Genomic DNA, 14,187 nt, shown 5'->3' on the forward strand with positions numbered 1-14,187 from the left:
AAAAAAAAAAAAAAAAAAAAAAAAAAAATTAAAATTTAAAATGCATCTGTCCTTGGTTCCTGTCAAAAATGACAGGAATCAGGGGCAGTAGGACCCAGGGGAATCCTCAGCAGGCTCCTGCAACCGCAGGGCCTGCCTAACCCCACCCCCTCAGTGAGAAGCCCTAGCAGGGGCTTCTGGGCTGGGACCATGTGGCTGCCCTGCGCCAGAACCACAGATAAGGTGGGGGAGGATCCTGGGCAGGGAAGGAGCTGTTCCTTTCAGCCTCCCCCTCACCTGTTCCTCCTATCCAAAAACAAAATGGGTCATCAGTACAGTGTCACATAACAACTATGATACCTCCTCTTTGCTCGTGAAGAATGCTTTTCACCTCTGAATTTCCTGCTGCAACGTTTCAACTAGATCAGGAGTGGGCAGTTATTTCAGGCGGAGGGCAGCTTACCCAGTTTTGGCAAGCTGTCGAGGGCTGCATGGGTAGCCCCACCCCTTGACAGGTTCCCTGCCCGCTGGTCACCATCTTGGAACCAGCATATGTGTCCCAGGGCCAGCACTGGTGGAGCCCAGAGCGGAGAGCAGGCTGGCAGGGGTCAGTCCAGCCTGGCTCCACAGCACCAGCAGGGAGCGGGAGGAGCTGGCCCAGCTCCATAGAGCCCCTGCCGGCCAGGATCCTGTACTCCTGCTGCCCTGCTCTGGGCCCTGCTGGCGCTGGTCCCAGGACACTGATGTGGGCCCTGTGCTCCCGCACCTGCTCACTCCTAGTGCCCCCACCCGCAGCCCCGTGGTACAGGTGGGGGGCAATGCACAGCCCCAACCCCCTGCTTGCTGACAGGGAAGGAGCTAGTGTGGAGCGTGGGGAAAAATAGCCCCTCCCCTGCCCCGGTGCTTCCTGCTGCAGCTGCTCGCAGCCCATGCAGGGCTGTCCTGAGAAGGCACAGGCAGCCCCAGGCAGGCTGCAAGAGGCTCCAGCGGGGAGCGTTGGCGGGGGGGACACCACTTTTCCCCTGCACTCAGCACCAGCTTGTAACCTGCCCCTGCTGCCAGCCTGGGCCATGCGCTGGCTCCGGGCTCACCTGTTGGGGGTGCGCTGTAATGGGAGCAGCTGCAGCCCCCCTGCTTGCCACGGTGGACAGTGCTTGCTGCTGCTGCCGCCCACCCAGAGCTCACGCACTGGGCACACCAGGGGCAGTGGTGGCAGCCTGACCGCAGCCTACAGCAGCATGAGCTGCGGGTGGGTGGCGGCAGCAGCAGCAGCAGCAAATGCTTTCCAGTGTGGCAAGCATGGGGGCTGCAGTTGCTGCTGCTGCTGCTGCTGCTGCAGCACAGCCCCGACAGGCGAGCCAGGAGCCAGCGCAGCGCCCAGGCTGGCAGTGGGGGTGGGTTACAAGCTGGTGCTGAGTGCAGGGGTGGAAAAGCAGGCCCCCCCCCCCTTGCCCCACACTGCAGCTGCTCATAGCCCACCTGGGCCTGCCAGTGCCTGCTCAGGACAGCCCCGCATGGGCTATGACTGGTAGCAAGGAGGAGTGCTGGCCACGGGCGGGTGGAGGGGCTGATTTTCCCCGCACTCTGCACCAGCTCCTTCCCTGCCAGCAAGCAGGGGGTTGGGGCTGTGTGCCCCCAGCCTGTACCACGGAACTGGGGTTGGGGGGCATTGGAGCACAGGGCCTGCACCAGTGTCCCAGGGCCAGTGCTGGTGGGGTCCAGAGCAGGGTGGCAGGAGTACAGGGTCCCGGCCGGCAGGGACTCTATGGAGCTAGGCCAGCTCCCTCCTCTCCCTGCTGGTGCAGCCCAGCCTGGCTCCACAGACCCCTGCCAGCCTGCGCCCGGCTCTGGGCCCCACCGGTGCTGACCCTGGGACATTGGTCCCAAAATAGTGACCAGGGGGTGGGGTACCTGTCAAGGGGTGGGGTTACCCATGCAGCCCTTGACAGCTTGCCAAAACTGGGTAAGCGGCCCTCCGCCCTAAATAATTGCCTGCCTCGATCTAGTTGAAACATCACAGCAGGAAATTCAGTAGGGGAAAGCATGCTTCAGGAGCAAAGAGGAGGCATCATAGTTGTTATATGATACTGTATTGATGACCTGCATTGGTTTTGGATAGGAGGAACAGGTGAGGAGGAGGCTGGAAGGAACAGGTTGATTCTTATTGTATCTCATGCATGTGGCTGAGCATGTTTTCCCACTCTTGTTCTCTTGTTTCTTTTTGTGAGTTGGTGTGACTGGCTTGTGCGTTTTTTCTCCCGTTAACCACCAAGTGATCATTATATCAGAAAATTAAAAACTGGGTTCAGTCTTGGCTCTGTCAGTGACCTGCTTTGGTACACTAGGTAAGTTGTTTTGAGCCCCTTTCCCACTCTACAGTGTGCGCACCGGTTCAGAAAGAGCTTCATATCTTGTTAATGTTTTCATAGCATCTGGAGATCCTAGAATGAACATTTGTATGTAAACAGAAAGTTTTGATTTCTCTCCCCTTCACCCAGTACATACATTTCCCCAATGTTGGCATTTACTGAAAAAAATTTACCTACAGCAATGGGGTGTGTGTGTGTGCGTGTGTGTGTATGTGTGCGCGCGCCTATATATATATCATACCCTTTGGCCCATAGTCTGATCTACATAACTGTACTAAGTTAAAAATAAGAAAAGCTACTATGTAAAAACCTATATAGTAAAATATGTAATCGTGTGTGTATGTTACATAGTACCATTTTTTCCTTTTTTTTAACACGGTACAGTTATGTAGATCAAGACTATGGGTCAAAAGGCATTAAAGGATAATGAATGCTACTGTTAAGTTACTTCATTTTTCATTTTTTCCACTGGCTTAGCAAGCAAAGCTTGATGAGGCTAGTTTCAGATTGGCAGTGAATGCATTAGATTCTTTGGGAACTGCCAAGAGTACTAGGAGCTTTTTAGGTGAGTTGATCAGGCAGTGAATGATTTTATTTCTTTTTTCTTTTAAGAAAAATTTACAGCCCCTTTTAGCTTGGCAATTTTATTGATTTTTAGTTTAAATCCCTATCACAAAAAATCTTTCTGAATAAGATGGAAACTCACTTTGTTGAGTTACTGTGTAGGCTGTCACTTTCCACTATCTTCTATTAATCTGTCTCAGCATGGCCTTGAAATCTGCTACGGAGAATTACATTTCAGTGTTTAGAAAAAAGGGTGTTTGAGAGAGACCATAAGAACTTTGTGCTTTCACCTGCTAAGGTGTACTGTCTTTGGTGCATGCCCACAAAATGAATTGTGAACAAGTTGCTTTTTGAAGTGCATGTTCCTCTGGACAAGGGGCACTTGGTTTGAAGGCCAGATCCCATCTGCAGAGCCATGTAGTTTGGCCCACAGGCCTCCCTCTGAATCCAAAAACTTAGAGGGGAGGAGGGCAGCAGCATTAATTGCTACTTTCCTGCTGTCGAATTTCCAGACCCATACAGAGCCCCATTGCCTGAACAGCATGGCCTGGTGAGATAAATGGGGTGCATAGGTACAGTGCAGGGCCTGATCCCAGCGCGCAGGGCCAGGCTGAGGTGAGCCTGAGTCCACACTACTCATTCATCCCATAGAACCAAAACACACTGAGCACTACTTTCACAGTTAGGGCAGCTAGGAGCTGGAACCAACTTCCAAGGGAAGTGGTGCTGGCCCCTACCCTGGGGGTCTTTAAGAAGAGGCTGGATGCCTACCTGGCTGGACTCATTTGAGTCCCGTTTCTTGTTTTTGGGGTTTTTGTTGTTCTCCCGCCCTGGCGGGGGGTCGGGCTAGATGATCTACTAGGTCCCTTCCGACCCTTAATCTATGAAACTATGAAACTGCTCTGGACTGTCGTTGGCAAACATCACAATTACATGTTGACCTCACCTTGACTTGTATTCCCTGATATGACTAGGAGTACTTTGGCTGCTTTATAAATTGTTGGAGTTTCAGCCCTTATAACCTCTTAGCTCTAATTCCTTAAAAAACGTAGTTTATATTCCAGAAAACTGAAGTTTCATCAGAGTAGGAAATAATGTGAGGTACATTTGAAACGTTTATCTGCAGAAAATAAGTCACTTGTTTTTGAGTTCAACATTTTCTGAAAGTAGTACAGATCTATAAATGTCTGGTCTTCTTGCTGCTTCATCTCTCCTTCCTCTCCCCTCTTCCTTCCCCCCACCTTTTATTTTTTTTGAGAAAACAGGGTTTTAAGAAACAAAAGTTTGTAGGAATAGTAGTGATGATTAGATTTTTCTTAACTAAATGTCATTGGTTTGTTTGCTGTCACATAATAGGTGAAATAAGTAGAATTGTAAGTGTTTCTAGAAATACTGCTTGCTTACTCCCAGTACAAGAAAATATTTTGATAGTTTTTGCTACTATTTTGCTAACATGGAGGATATAAAATTTATTTCAGAAGTCCCTTAACTAAACCTTGGCTACTTAAGTATCCCTTTTTCATGTTTGTTGGGCACATCTACGTGTCACCCTATGGCAACATAGCACTGTGCCGCATGGTACACTACAGCAACATAGCAGTCACGTGGATCTACATGTGATCACCAGCTACATTGCCGTAGCAACGTGCTTCCTTAGTATAGTGTGCCACTACGGCCGCAAGGTGGTGAAATCTAAGCGTACACCACACGCTGCCTATTTTCTCTCCTCCCCACCCGTCCATCTCTGCACCCTGCCATCTTCCCCCTGCAGCCTCTATCTATTCCTTGTGTGAAAGAAATGCATATATGTGTTTATCTTGTGGCATTAGGATGAGAAACTATCAGTAATACTTCACCTATGCTGTAGTTATGTAAGCTTAAGTTGAGATAAGGTCAAAGCTCCCTCTGTAATGCCCATCTTAATAGGCTGATGCATGGTTCTTCTACTTGCAAAACAAATACTGAGGAAGGGTAACACTAAGATTTTCCTTGGATAGCAGAGAAATAAAGGGAGACTGAATCCTGTCTAGGTAACGTTTAAAGTATCTTTAGATTTGGAACTGTTTGACTAGTCTGATTAACTCCTTGACTTTTCTTTCTTTCTGTGTTGCCTTTTTGTGGAAGAGGAAGGCCACTTCGTGGTGGTTTGTCTAGGCAGAGCTGGTCTTTCCTTAGACCAGTTTTGCTGCATGTGGCATTCCTGACCAATGCTGTGAATGTATACTAAACCTACCCAAATTCAAGATAGAAGTCCACTGCTAACCACTGTTCGTGTTTCACCCCTATTCCCAGCTATTTCTGTCTGCTAAACGTAATGCTGTGGGTGGATGTCAAGTTGTCTCATAGTCCCTAGACTGAACAAAGTGAAGTTAAATGGAAACTTGCACTCAATATTGTACATAGGTCAGGGATTGTATAGGCTGCCAGTCTTAGCACAAATAGAGATGTATATGGCTGGACTGAGACGTGTTCTGCTTGCTTAATTTCCCAAACAGAAGGCAACTATTCATGGCAGAGCTTTCTAAGTGAGGCTTGTTACCCTATTACAATGATGGGTAACATTGAGGTTGTTGGTTTGACTGATTTGCAGGTGATGAGCAGGGATCCGGGTTTTCCATTTACCACAGAAAAATACATTAAAACCTGTATTTTCTCATTTTAAGAAGAAAAACATGGGAAGTAGTGGGTTTCCCCTTGCAGGCTGGCTGAATTTCAGTCTGCAGGGGGCTGGGGAGAAGGGCCATCAAGTACGGGGCACCAGGTACGCACATGGACATGGCTGCCAGGTAGCCTGGAGAGCAGCTCCTGCAGATAAGTCTGGGGAGGGGGTGGGATTGAGGCCCCCATAGTGAGGGAGTTAAGCAGGGCTGGAGCTGCTGCCCAGCCTGTGTTGTGCATGGCATCTGGGGCTGGAATGCACGGTCACAGGGCCTGGATGGAGAGCAGGATGGAGCTGTGGGCAGCTTGTCCAGGGGTAAGTTTGGGGACTGGCTCTCTGTTACTCTGCACACTTGAAGGGGAGCATGGGGCATGTGCTCCCCAGATTTGTGTGGGGTGGGCTGCCTACTGTGGGCTTGAGGCACTCCACACTGCTGCCCTCCCCACAGGCCCTCCATGGCCCAGCGGGCAAGACCCAGCATGGCAGGGCTGGGTGGGGAAGCTCAGTGCTACCACCATGAGTCCCACACCGCCATGGCGAAGTGCCCCTTACCCACCCAGCAGCAATGGGAAGCACAGCCCGTCACTGACACTCCCGCTGCTGCCAGGTGGGCATGTGGTATCTTACCATGGCAGCACTCGGATTGCGACGGCAACATTGAGCTTCCCTCCCTACTCTGCCCTGCCACACTGGGTCTTGGCTTCTGGGCTGCAGAGGCCCTGGGGGGAGGGAAGCAGGGCAGGGAGCCTGAGCCTGCATTCTGTCCCTGCCCCATGAGTTGTGCTCTCAGCCAATGCTGGCCATGGGGGAGGAGAAGCTGGGCTCTGGGCTCCACTCTGCCACAGCAGCCACCACCTCCCATGGGCAGCAGCTGGGGCTTGGGCGCTGCTGCAGGTGGCAGGGTGCTGTGGACCTGGGTCCCTGACCCCATAGCCGTGGCAGCTGGGGGCCCCTTCCAACAGGACTTGGGAGCGCAAGGGGTTGTGGGTGGTGAGTGAGGGGCACCAGCGGGGGGTGGGGCGGGGCTGTGGGTGGTGAGGGATTTGGGAGGGCTAGAGAGACTGTGGTTTGGGAGTGAGGGGCACCAGCGGGGGGTGGGGCGGGGCTGTGGGTGGTGAGGGATTTGGGGGGTTTTAATCAGTATTTGCGACTTTTAAATGGAGAAAACCAAGATCTCTAGTGATGAGGGAGAGGCAGGTGGAGGGAACTGCTTCTGTAGTAGTGGTCATGAACATAAATACTCTTAGTTGTACGGTCTTCTTCACCCAAAATTGTTTTATTGAGATATCCACTGGAAAGTGGATGAGGAAATTATGATTGTTTTTTGAAAAAAAAAATATAGCACTTATATTATAGAAACAATACTCTGAAGAAGCACATAGGCTCCCTTACTAGGACTAAACTTGTTTCCTTTTCTGAAAGGAGATGGATAGGGGACAGGGGAACATAAGATACTTACCTCTCCTTATATGAAGGAAATTCTACTGTTCTGAATATACTGGATTCAGATAAAACAAGTTCAGCTTTATTAGAGTACATGCATGGCAGAACGTGCAATTTTGGGATCAGAGTTTGGATCCCAATTGAATTCCTTTTGCCAGTACATGAGGAACCTGGGATCATGATTTCAGGCTCCACCTGAAGTGGCAAGTTGAAAGTCAGGTGCCTGTTTTAATCAGGTGATTGTCAGCTGGCTCCAGCACTGTACTAGGGCATGAACTGCCCCCAGTACAGTTCCAGGAGCTAGCCTGGGACCCGATCCTGGGCTTGCCCTGCACCAGCAAGTTGAAAGCCAGTTTCCCAACAATCGGTTAATTATCATCTGGCTCTGGGAGTTCATACTAGGACTTGAACTGGCCTTACTATGGTCTCTGGAGCTAGCCTACAATCATTTGGTGCAGTCCAAGAACCAGCTGATTGGCAGGGACCACACCAGGCTGACTGTGTAGTCCTAACCTTGGCACACGTTGAATTCAAGGCATGATGGAAACCAGTCACAAAAATATCACAAATCTTTTTGTATAATATTGTTGTGGCTGGTTTCCCTCTTTCTGGTGCCATTAGTTGCCTGAATGTGTGGTTGGGTTGCTATTTAAGATGCAATTAACAGACTAATTGCATCTTAAGTGTAACATCTGCCAAGGGCCTGAATGCATAATAGCTGAAGGTATGAATTTAATGCTCACTTGCATTTTCTGACTCTGGGGGCCCCTCTACACATGCAGGTAAAGGTGTGGTGGGATCTAATGTGCGATCCACACAATCATGCCTCCTGCCTTGCTGCACGTACATGGTAGGAGGTGCAACTGTGTGCATTGTATATTGTATGCCATTGTGCCTTGTTATTGGTACAAGGGGAAGTCCAATCCTGGGCTCCTCTTGCACTGGCAAGAAGCAAGGTCCCCCAGCTGGGAGCCTGGGTCAGCTGATGGGGCTCCCCCACATACTCCCATGGCTGGGAGCCCCATCAGCTGACTTGGGCTTCCAGTTTCAGGGGCACCCAAGGGACAGAGGCAGTTGCGGTCTGCAAGGGGGGGGTCTTTGTACCCTGTGGCTGGGAAAACATAGCTGCTTCAGTCTTCCAGCTGCCTGGGGGGCTTCAAGCAACTTCAGTCTCCCAGGCATGGGGGGCCTGTGGGTCCCATGGTGCCTGGGAGCTCTGTCAACTGGGTGTTCCCAGCCTTGGGGGTGTACATGGTTCCCTCAGCTGGGTACTCTGATCAGCTGATGGGGCTCCCAGCCACAGGGGCCCCTAGCCACATGTTCAATTAATGGTGTGATAGGAAGCAGCTACAAAGCTGTTTTTATTTTTAAAATCAAGTTTTCCCATGCTTTGACTGTTCCCTTTTTAAAAGGCATTCTCTGTCTTAAATTGAAATTTGACTTGAAACTTCAAACTAATAGAAATGTAAATGCCACAGCAATGAATCAGAAGTAAAACCACCTCTGAAAATGAAACTGCTTCAGTGAGTTTCAGGGGGTTTAGTTATCCAAGCTGCGAAAATAAAGGTTCTGCAATCTAAAGTTTATTTATTCTTCATAATTGAAGATATTTTAATAACAGGCTAGGGAAAATTTTGCTTTACATTTTTTTACATCTTGCTTAAAGCATTCTAAAACCAGGACTGATAACCTCAGTAATGCCAACTGTCATGAAAAAAAATCACAAGACTTGTGATTTCCAAGTCAAATTAACTCTGACTTATGATCTGATACAGAGCTCAAATCTCAGGACTTTTTTCTTCTGGCACATGTACAAAGCGCCAAGCTGGTAAGTCTGTGGAGGGGAGGGGGGTGCAGCTCAAGACCCCCACATTGAGGGAGGGAGTGTGGTAGGGGCTGGGGTGAATGGGGTGCTGTGGCAAGTCATGCAACAGAGCTGTGAGCGTGTGCGTGTCTGCTGCTGCCCCTCACTCCTGACTCTCAGTACCCTGCATCCTGCCTTTCCCTGGGCTCCAAACCCCCCGCACACACACTAATTGCCCCCTACACCATCATGAATAACACCCCTCCTCCCCCCCACACACACACTCTTCAAAAGTAGCATCTCATGATTTCCATTCCAAATGTCTTGATTTTTTTTAAGAGTTTGTCTCATGATTTTTGACACAGTGGGGTTGGCAATACTGTAACTTAGGACCTACAAATGGGATCTGGCTCAGTGAGCCATTGGATTCAGTTTATGGTACCAAGGTACTTTGGGAGCTTTCTGGGCATGGGTTTTTTTGTGGCAGTGAGCTTTGCCTGCACTGCAGCTGGGTGTCAGGCAGAGATGGTAACAGCAGCTGGGGTGGAAACATCTGCTTTGGGTTTGAGGTGGGTTTCAGCCTCCTGCTTGGAAGCGCTGCCAACCATTGCCCTGACAAGTCAAGATGAGTACAAGAGGCTGCAGCCTTGAAAATAAGTGTTCGCTGAGTGAAAAATGATTTATAAACTTCCCAGAGTTTCTGTGCTCTTTCTCTAGTGTTTAGGCCCCATGTAAAGGCTGAATAGCCTAGAATTTCCTCTTAACTAATGGACCCAGGTCTCTAATTCTTGCAGCAGAAGCTCATCCTTTTTAGATCTACCAATCATGGGTCTGATCCCAGATTATCTGTGCATGGGCAACTGGTGCCTCCTGAGTCTGGGGGGGGCACCAGATTGCCAACCTGTGGTAGGGGTCCCCGCAGTGGCCAATTTCCGAGCTAGCAGCAGAACCGGAAGTGCACTTCCAGGGGGTGCATATGCACCCGCGTGCACCCCCTACACGTCACCAGTGTCTGCAGTGGTGGCATTATGTTGTCATTGGAATACTTATGCTTGTTGGTGAGATGTTAGACTAAACTCTCGCACCTGTTAATGTTCTAAAGCAGCGGTCTCCGAAGTGGGGTGCGCAAGACAATCCATTGGGGTGCAGGAAGAAAATATTAGAACTTCTATTTATATTTATATAAATATACATATATTGGGGGTGCGTGCTCAGAAATTTTTTACTGATGGGGTGCACGATCAAAAAAGTTTGGAGACCACTGTTCTAAAGTTTGCCCCCTTCCCTTCCCCGAACAAACAAGAAAAGTTAATTCAACCTAAAGTTCCTTTCTTCCCTTGGAAAGTCTTGCTTTCTTATGAATTAGCTGGAAAGTGCTGAAATTAGTATACATGAATGGTGCAGTTTAAAACAGCCCCAGAAAAGGTGAAAGTCTAGCTTACATGTCATGTCAGACAGATAAAGTACACATATATGCATGCACAGTGCAGCATGTAAAATTTATTCCGTTTATAGTCAGACCCTGTATTTTAAGAGGGAGGCCCAGTACATTTGCCAGTGTTTTTATACCCTTCACAACTTAAAAAAAAAAAGCCTTTAGTCCAAACAATTTGTGTGCTGCTTGTTTGGCATATATCTGAGATGCAGCTGTTTCAGACTGTGTTTTATCTACTAGTAAGCACTTTTGGAGTTGCCAAGTCCTTGGTGTAGTTTTGTGTGTTCCTGTAAAACAAAATCCAGCTGGTCTGATTTTAGGCTTGCTAGCTTTGAGAGCGCCTTTCTGAATACTTTTATTTTAGACAGCTTGAACAGTGTGGACCTTTCTAAGGAAAAGGGGATTTTTTTATATAAAAGAAGCTCCTTGTGTGTTTCCTTTATTATCTGATATCATAGATGCTTTGGCAAATGAGTGATAAAACATTCTGCTTTTTTTTATTTCAGCCATTAATTAGAAAAGCCTTTGCAAATGTGTTCTTAAGTAAACCTGAAATTGATGCAAGATTTATTATTACCTTTAAACATTTTTCTAAGGTAGGGGTTTTCAACCTTTTTGGATCAGCGTTCCCCCACCACTGGTCACACACAGCAGTATATCCCCGGCCGCCAGATGCCTGGGGGAGGACGGTGGTGCATGGCCGAACGCAGGGGGTGTATGGGGGTGGGCAGTGCACAGCTGAACACGGAGCGGTGACAACTGCCGCATGCAAGCTGCCCCTGCATCCGGCGGGACAGTGCATGGTGGCACTCCATCCCTGCCCACGCATACCCCCTAGGACTTTCTCAAGCACCCCTGGGGGTACATGTACTCCCAGTTGACAACCCCTGTTCTAAGGTATAAATGGCTTAACCAATATGGTATATAGTATCATTGTGAAGCAATATGATACAGCAGACTATCTAGCTAAATGTTGCATTACACATATGAAAACATACTACATATTCTTTGGCATTTTTGTTTAATCCAAACAAAAAAAATCAATGGTTAAGAATAAAATAGATAAAGTGAAATGTCAAGAATTCTAGATGTTGGAGTAGATTCATACATTTGTGCTGTAGAAAGTTGTGAGGAGGGGAATAAAAAAGAAAACACATGACGTTAATCATTTTGATATGACTGCGTGCATATACATGCATACATCTACAGTGTCATACATACCTGTCATCTCTTTACAGGTTCCTGAACAGCAGCCAATTACTTTGTGCAGTGGAGCTGAAGACACCAAACATTATGAGGAAGGCAAGAAGTGTGTAGAAGAGCTAGCATTGTACCTCAAACCACTCAGCAGTGCAAGAGGCAAGTCCTTTACTCCCATTTCCTTTTGAACTGAGAAATGGGACCATATAAAGGTTCATCTCAATGTTTTTATAGCAAAACAAAAATAAAACTATTACGGTAGAGCCTTCCTGAAAAATAGATTAAGATCTAATAAGGAAATATGTGTTCTGAGCTTTTGGGCTACGTCTTCACTGCAATAAAAGTAGTGTGTGTGGCTACGTCTTCACTGCAATAAAAGTAGTGTGTGTGTGTTTAATTTTATATAGAGAGAACTATTCTAATGTAAAATCATACTGAGGGAAGGCAAAGATATAGTTTTGACCTTTGCCATAGTTAGTTGAAGTAAATTCGGAGCAGAAAATTTATGGTCAACATTATTATTAGCTGCATCAAGACAGAAATAACTTCATGCTTTTTTTTTCTTCTCTGAAGAGTTGATGTTAAGATGACTGCCTTAGTGTAAAATGTAACCTTTTTTTGCATAAAGCATGAAAGTGAAATTCTTTGAAAGTGAAAATCTTATGTCTTGTGGTCAGAATTATCCTTCTTTCCTGCATGTAGGAACAGGAAGTCAAAACTTGTTCATTCTTTTTTATAAGTGTTGGATCCATCTGAATCAGGGGTGGGTAAAATGCGGCCCAGAGGCCAGATGTGGCCTGCCAGGCCATTCTATCTGGCCCACCGGGCCCCTAAAAAAATTTACAAATTAGTATTTATCTGCCCCTGGCTGCCTATCATGCGGCCCTCGATGGCTTGCCAAAACTCAGTAAGTGGCCTTCTGCCCAAAATAAATGCCCGCCCTGATCTGAATAGTTCTGTTTGAGAATGTAGTAATAACTATTACACAAAGTAACTTTATTACTTATGTAAAGATCTATCTGGTAGGTTAGGAGAGGTGAAGTCCAGGGGAACAGCGTTTGGGAAGCAGGGAGTGGATAAGAGGATTTCCACTAGTGTGCTTTTAGACCCACTTGTGGTTTCTAACTTTCATCTTGGCCAATAGTTAACTGGTTCCCAATTACATTTTTCAGCTTTGCCCCATGCATCTCCCGAGTGTTCTGTCTGCTTGGAATAATGGAGGCTTCATCCCTCTGCTTTTCCTCTTCCCTTGCCTGAGTGTCCTAATTGCTGGAGGACATAGATAGCTAGCCATCATTTCTACACCCCCACCCCAGTTTCCTGGCTCTTATGAAAGAAGTCTGGATGACACTTTCTACTTTTCCCCTGCTCCCAGCAAACAGTATTTTTATATTCTGCTGGTCTGTGAATATATCTGGAGATTAGAAAAGCTGAACAGAGAGAGAATGCAGTCAGTTGAAGTTTGATATTGCAGTGGCTTCAAATAGAAGCAGTGAAGTTGACTAGAATCTTGTTCATTTCAAGGAGCTGGTGCACTTTGACAAAGCTGTGAGCAGCAGAAATACTAGACCTGTCTGTCTAGTGCAGGGCCTGTCAACCTTTATAAGCTGCAAGCTGGAACAACCCGGCTCCAGTCCAGCATGTGTTGAGTGGCTTCGGTGGTGTGTCAGCAGTGAGGGGGGATTTGCTGGGGCCAAGCAGCTGGGAGCTGTGCTTGCACTGCCTCCATTTCTCCTAGCTCCTCACTTCCTGGCTGGGGTGCAGGTACAGCTTCCAGCTGGTGGGGAACTGAGCCAGGGCTGGGCACCTGGAAGCTGTGTCTACACTTGCTGCCGGTTCTCTCCCATTTCCTGGCTGTAGCGCAGGTTCAGCTAGAAGCTGCCCAGCCTGGACTCAGTTCCCCTCTGGCTGGGAGCTTTGTCCGCACTGCAGCTGGAAAGGAGGGGGCAGGGAGAAGGGGCAGCAATGTGGGAGCAGCTTCCAGCTGCCTGCCCCAGTGCAGCTCCTTGCTGCCCACCCCCAGCAGGGGTGTCGGCAGAGGCAAAGCCTTCCAGCCTCCATAGGCTGGATTCAGCCCAGTGGCCATGTGTTGTTGAGTCCTGGACCTAGTGAGTAGACCTGAAGGGGGTGGTGGTTTGTTCGTGGTTTTTACTTTTTTCCCTAAGCAGTGCCTAAAGTGAACCCACTGGAGTTTTAGAGGGGTTTTTTGGTTTGGTTTGTTTTGTTTTGTTTTGTTTTTTTATAAACTTTGGATGGAAAATTTAGCATAATTAAATTCTGTGCTTCATTTTGAATTGGGAATTTAGGCACTTTTTTAGAGTTGTGTAGAAGTAGAAATATAACTCTTTCCTCACTTCTCCCCTTTTGTTGTGAAGGTGTAGGTCTGAACAGTACCACTCAGAGTGTGTTGAGTCGTCCCATGCAAAGGAAACTTGTGACATTAGTCCACTGCCAACTAGTAGAAGAAGAAGGGCGGATCAGAGCCATGCGTGCAGCAAGGTCACTGGGTGAAAGAACAGTCACAGAGCTCATTCTTCAACATCAGAATCCTCAGCAACTCTCTTCCAATCTCTGGGCTGCAGTGAGGGCTAGGGGCTGCCAGTTTCTTGGACCAGGTATGTACAAACCAATTCATTAATCCCACTGTTATAACACAGGGATTGAAAAAAAAAAAAAAAAAAAAAAAGGATGACAACCCTTTTTCTAGGTGGGGCGGACAATAAAACCCCCCGGC

General features: G+C 47.8%; 1 protein-coding gene across 5 annotated transcripts in view; it reads left to right on the forward strand.

The window, feature by feature from the left end:
• The window catches only part of RC3H1 (ring finger and CCCH-type domains 1), a 51,845-nt gene that overhangs the window by 1,200 nt on the left and 36,458 nt on the right, over window positions 1-14,187 (forward strand). For all 5 annotated transcript variants that reach the window (XM_019501859.1, XM_019501860.1, XM_019501861.1 and 2 more), the window contains exons 2-3: window positions 11,492-11,612; window positions 13,829-14,068. In XM_019501859.1, coding sequence (XP_019357404.1) covers window positions 11,492-11,612; window positions 13,829-14,068 — 361 coding nt within the window. The remainder of the gene's footprint in view (window positions 1-11,491; window positions 11,613-13,828; window positions 14,069-14,187) is intronic.

Source organism: Gavialis gangeticus, unplaced genomic scaffold, assembly GCF_001723915.1.
Source record: "Gavialis gangeticus isolate Ggan-Ray unplaced genomic scaffold, GavGan_comp1, whole genome shotgun sequence".
NCBI lineage: Eukaryota > Metazoa > Chordata > Crocodylia > Gavialidae > Gavialis > Gavialis gangeticus.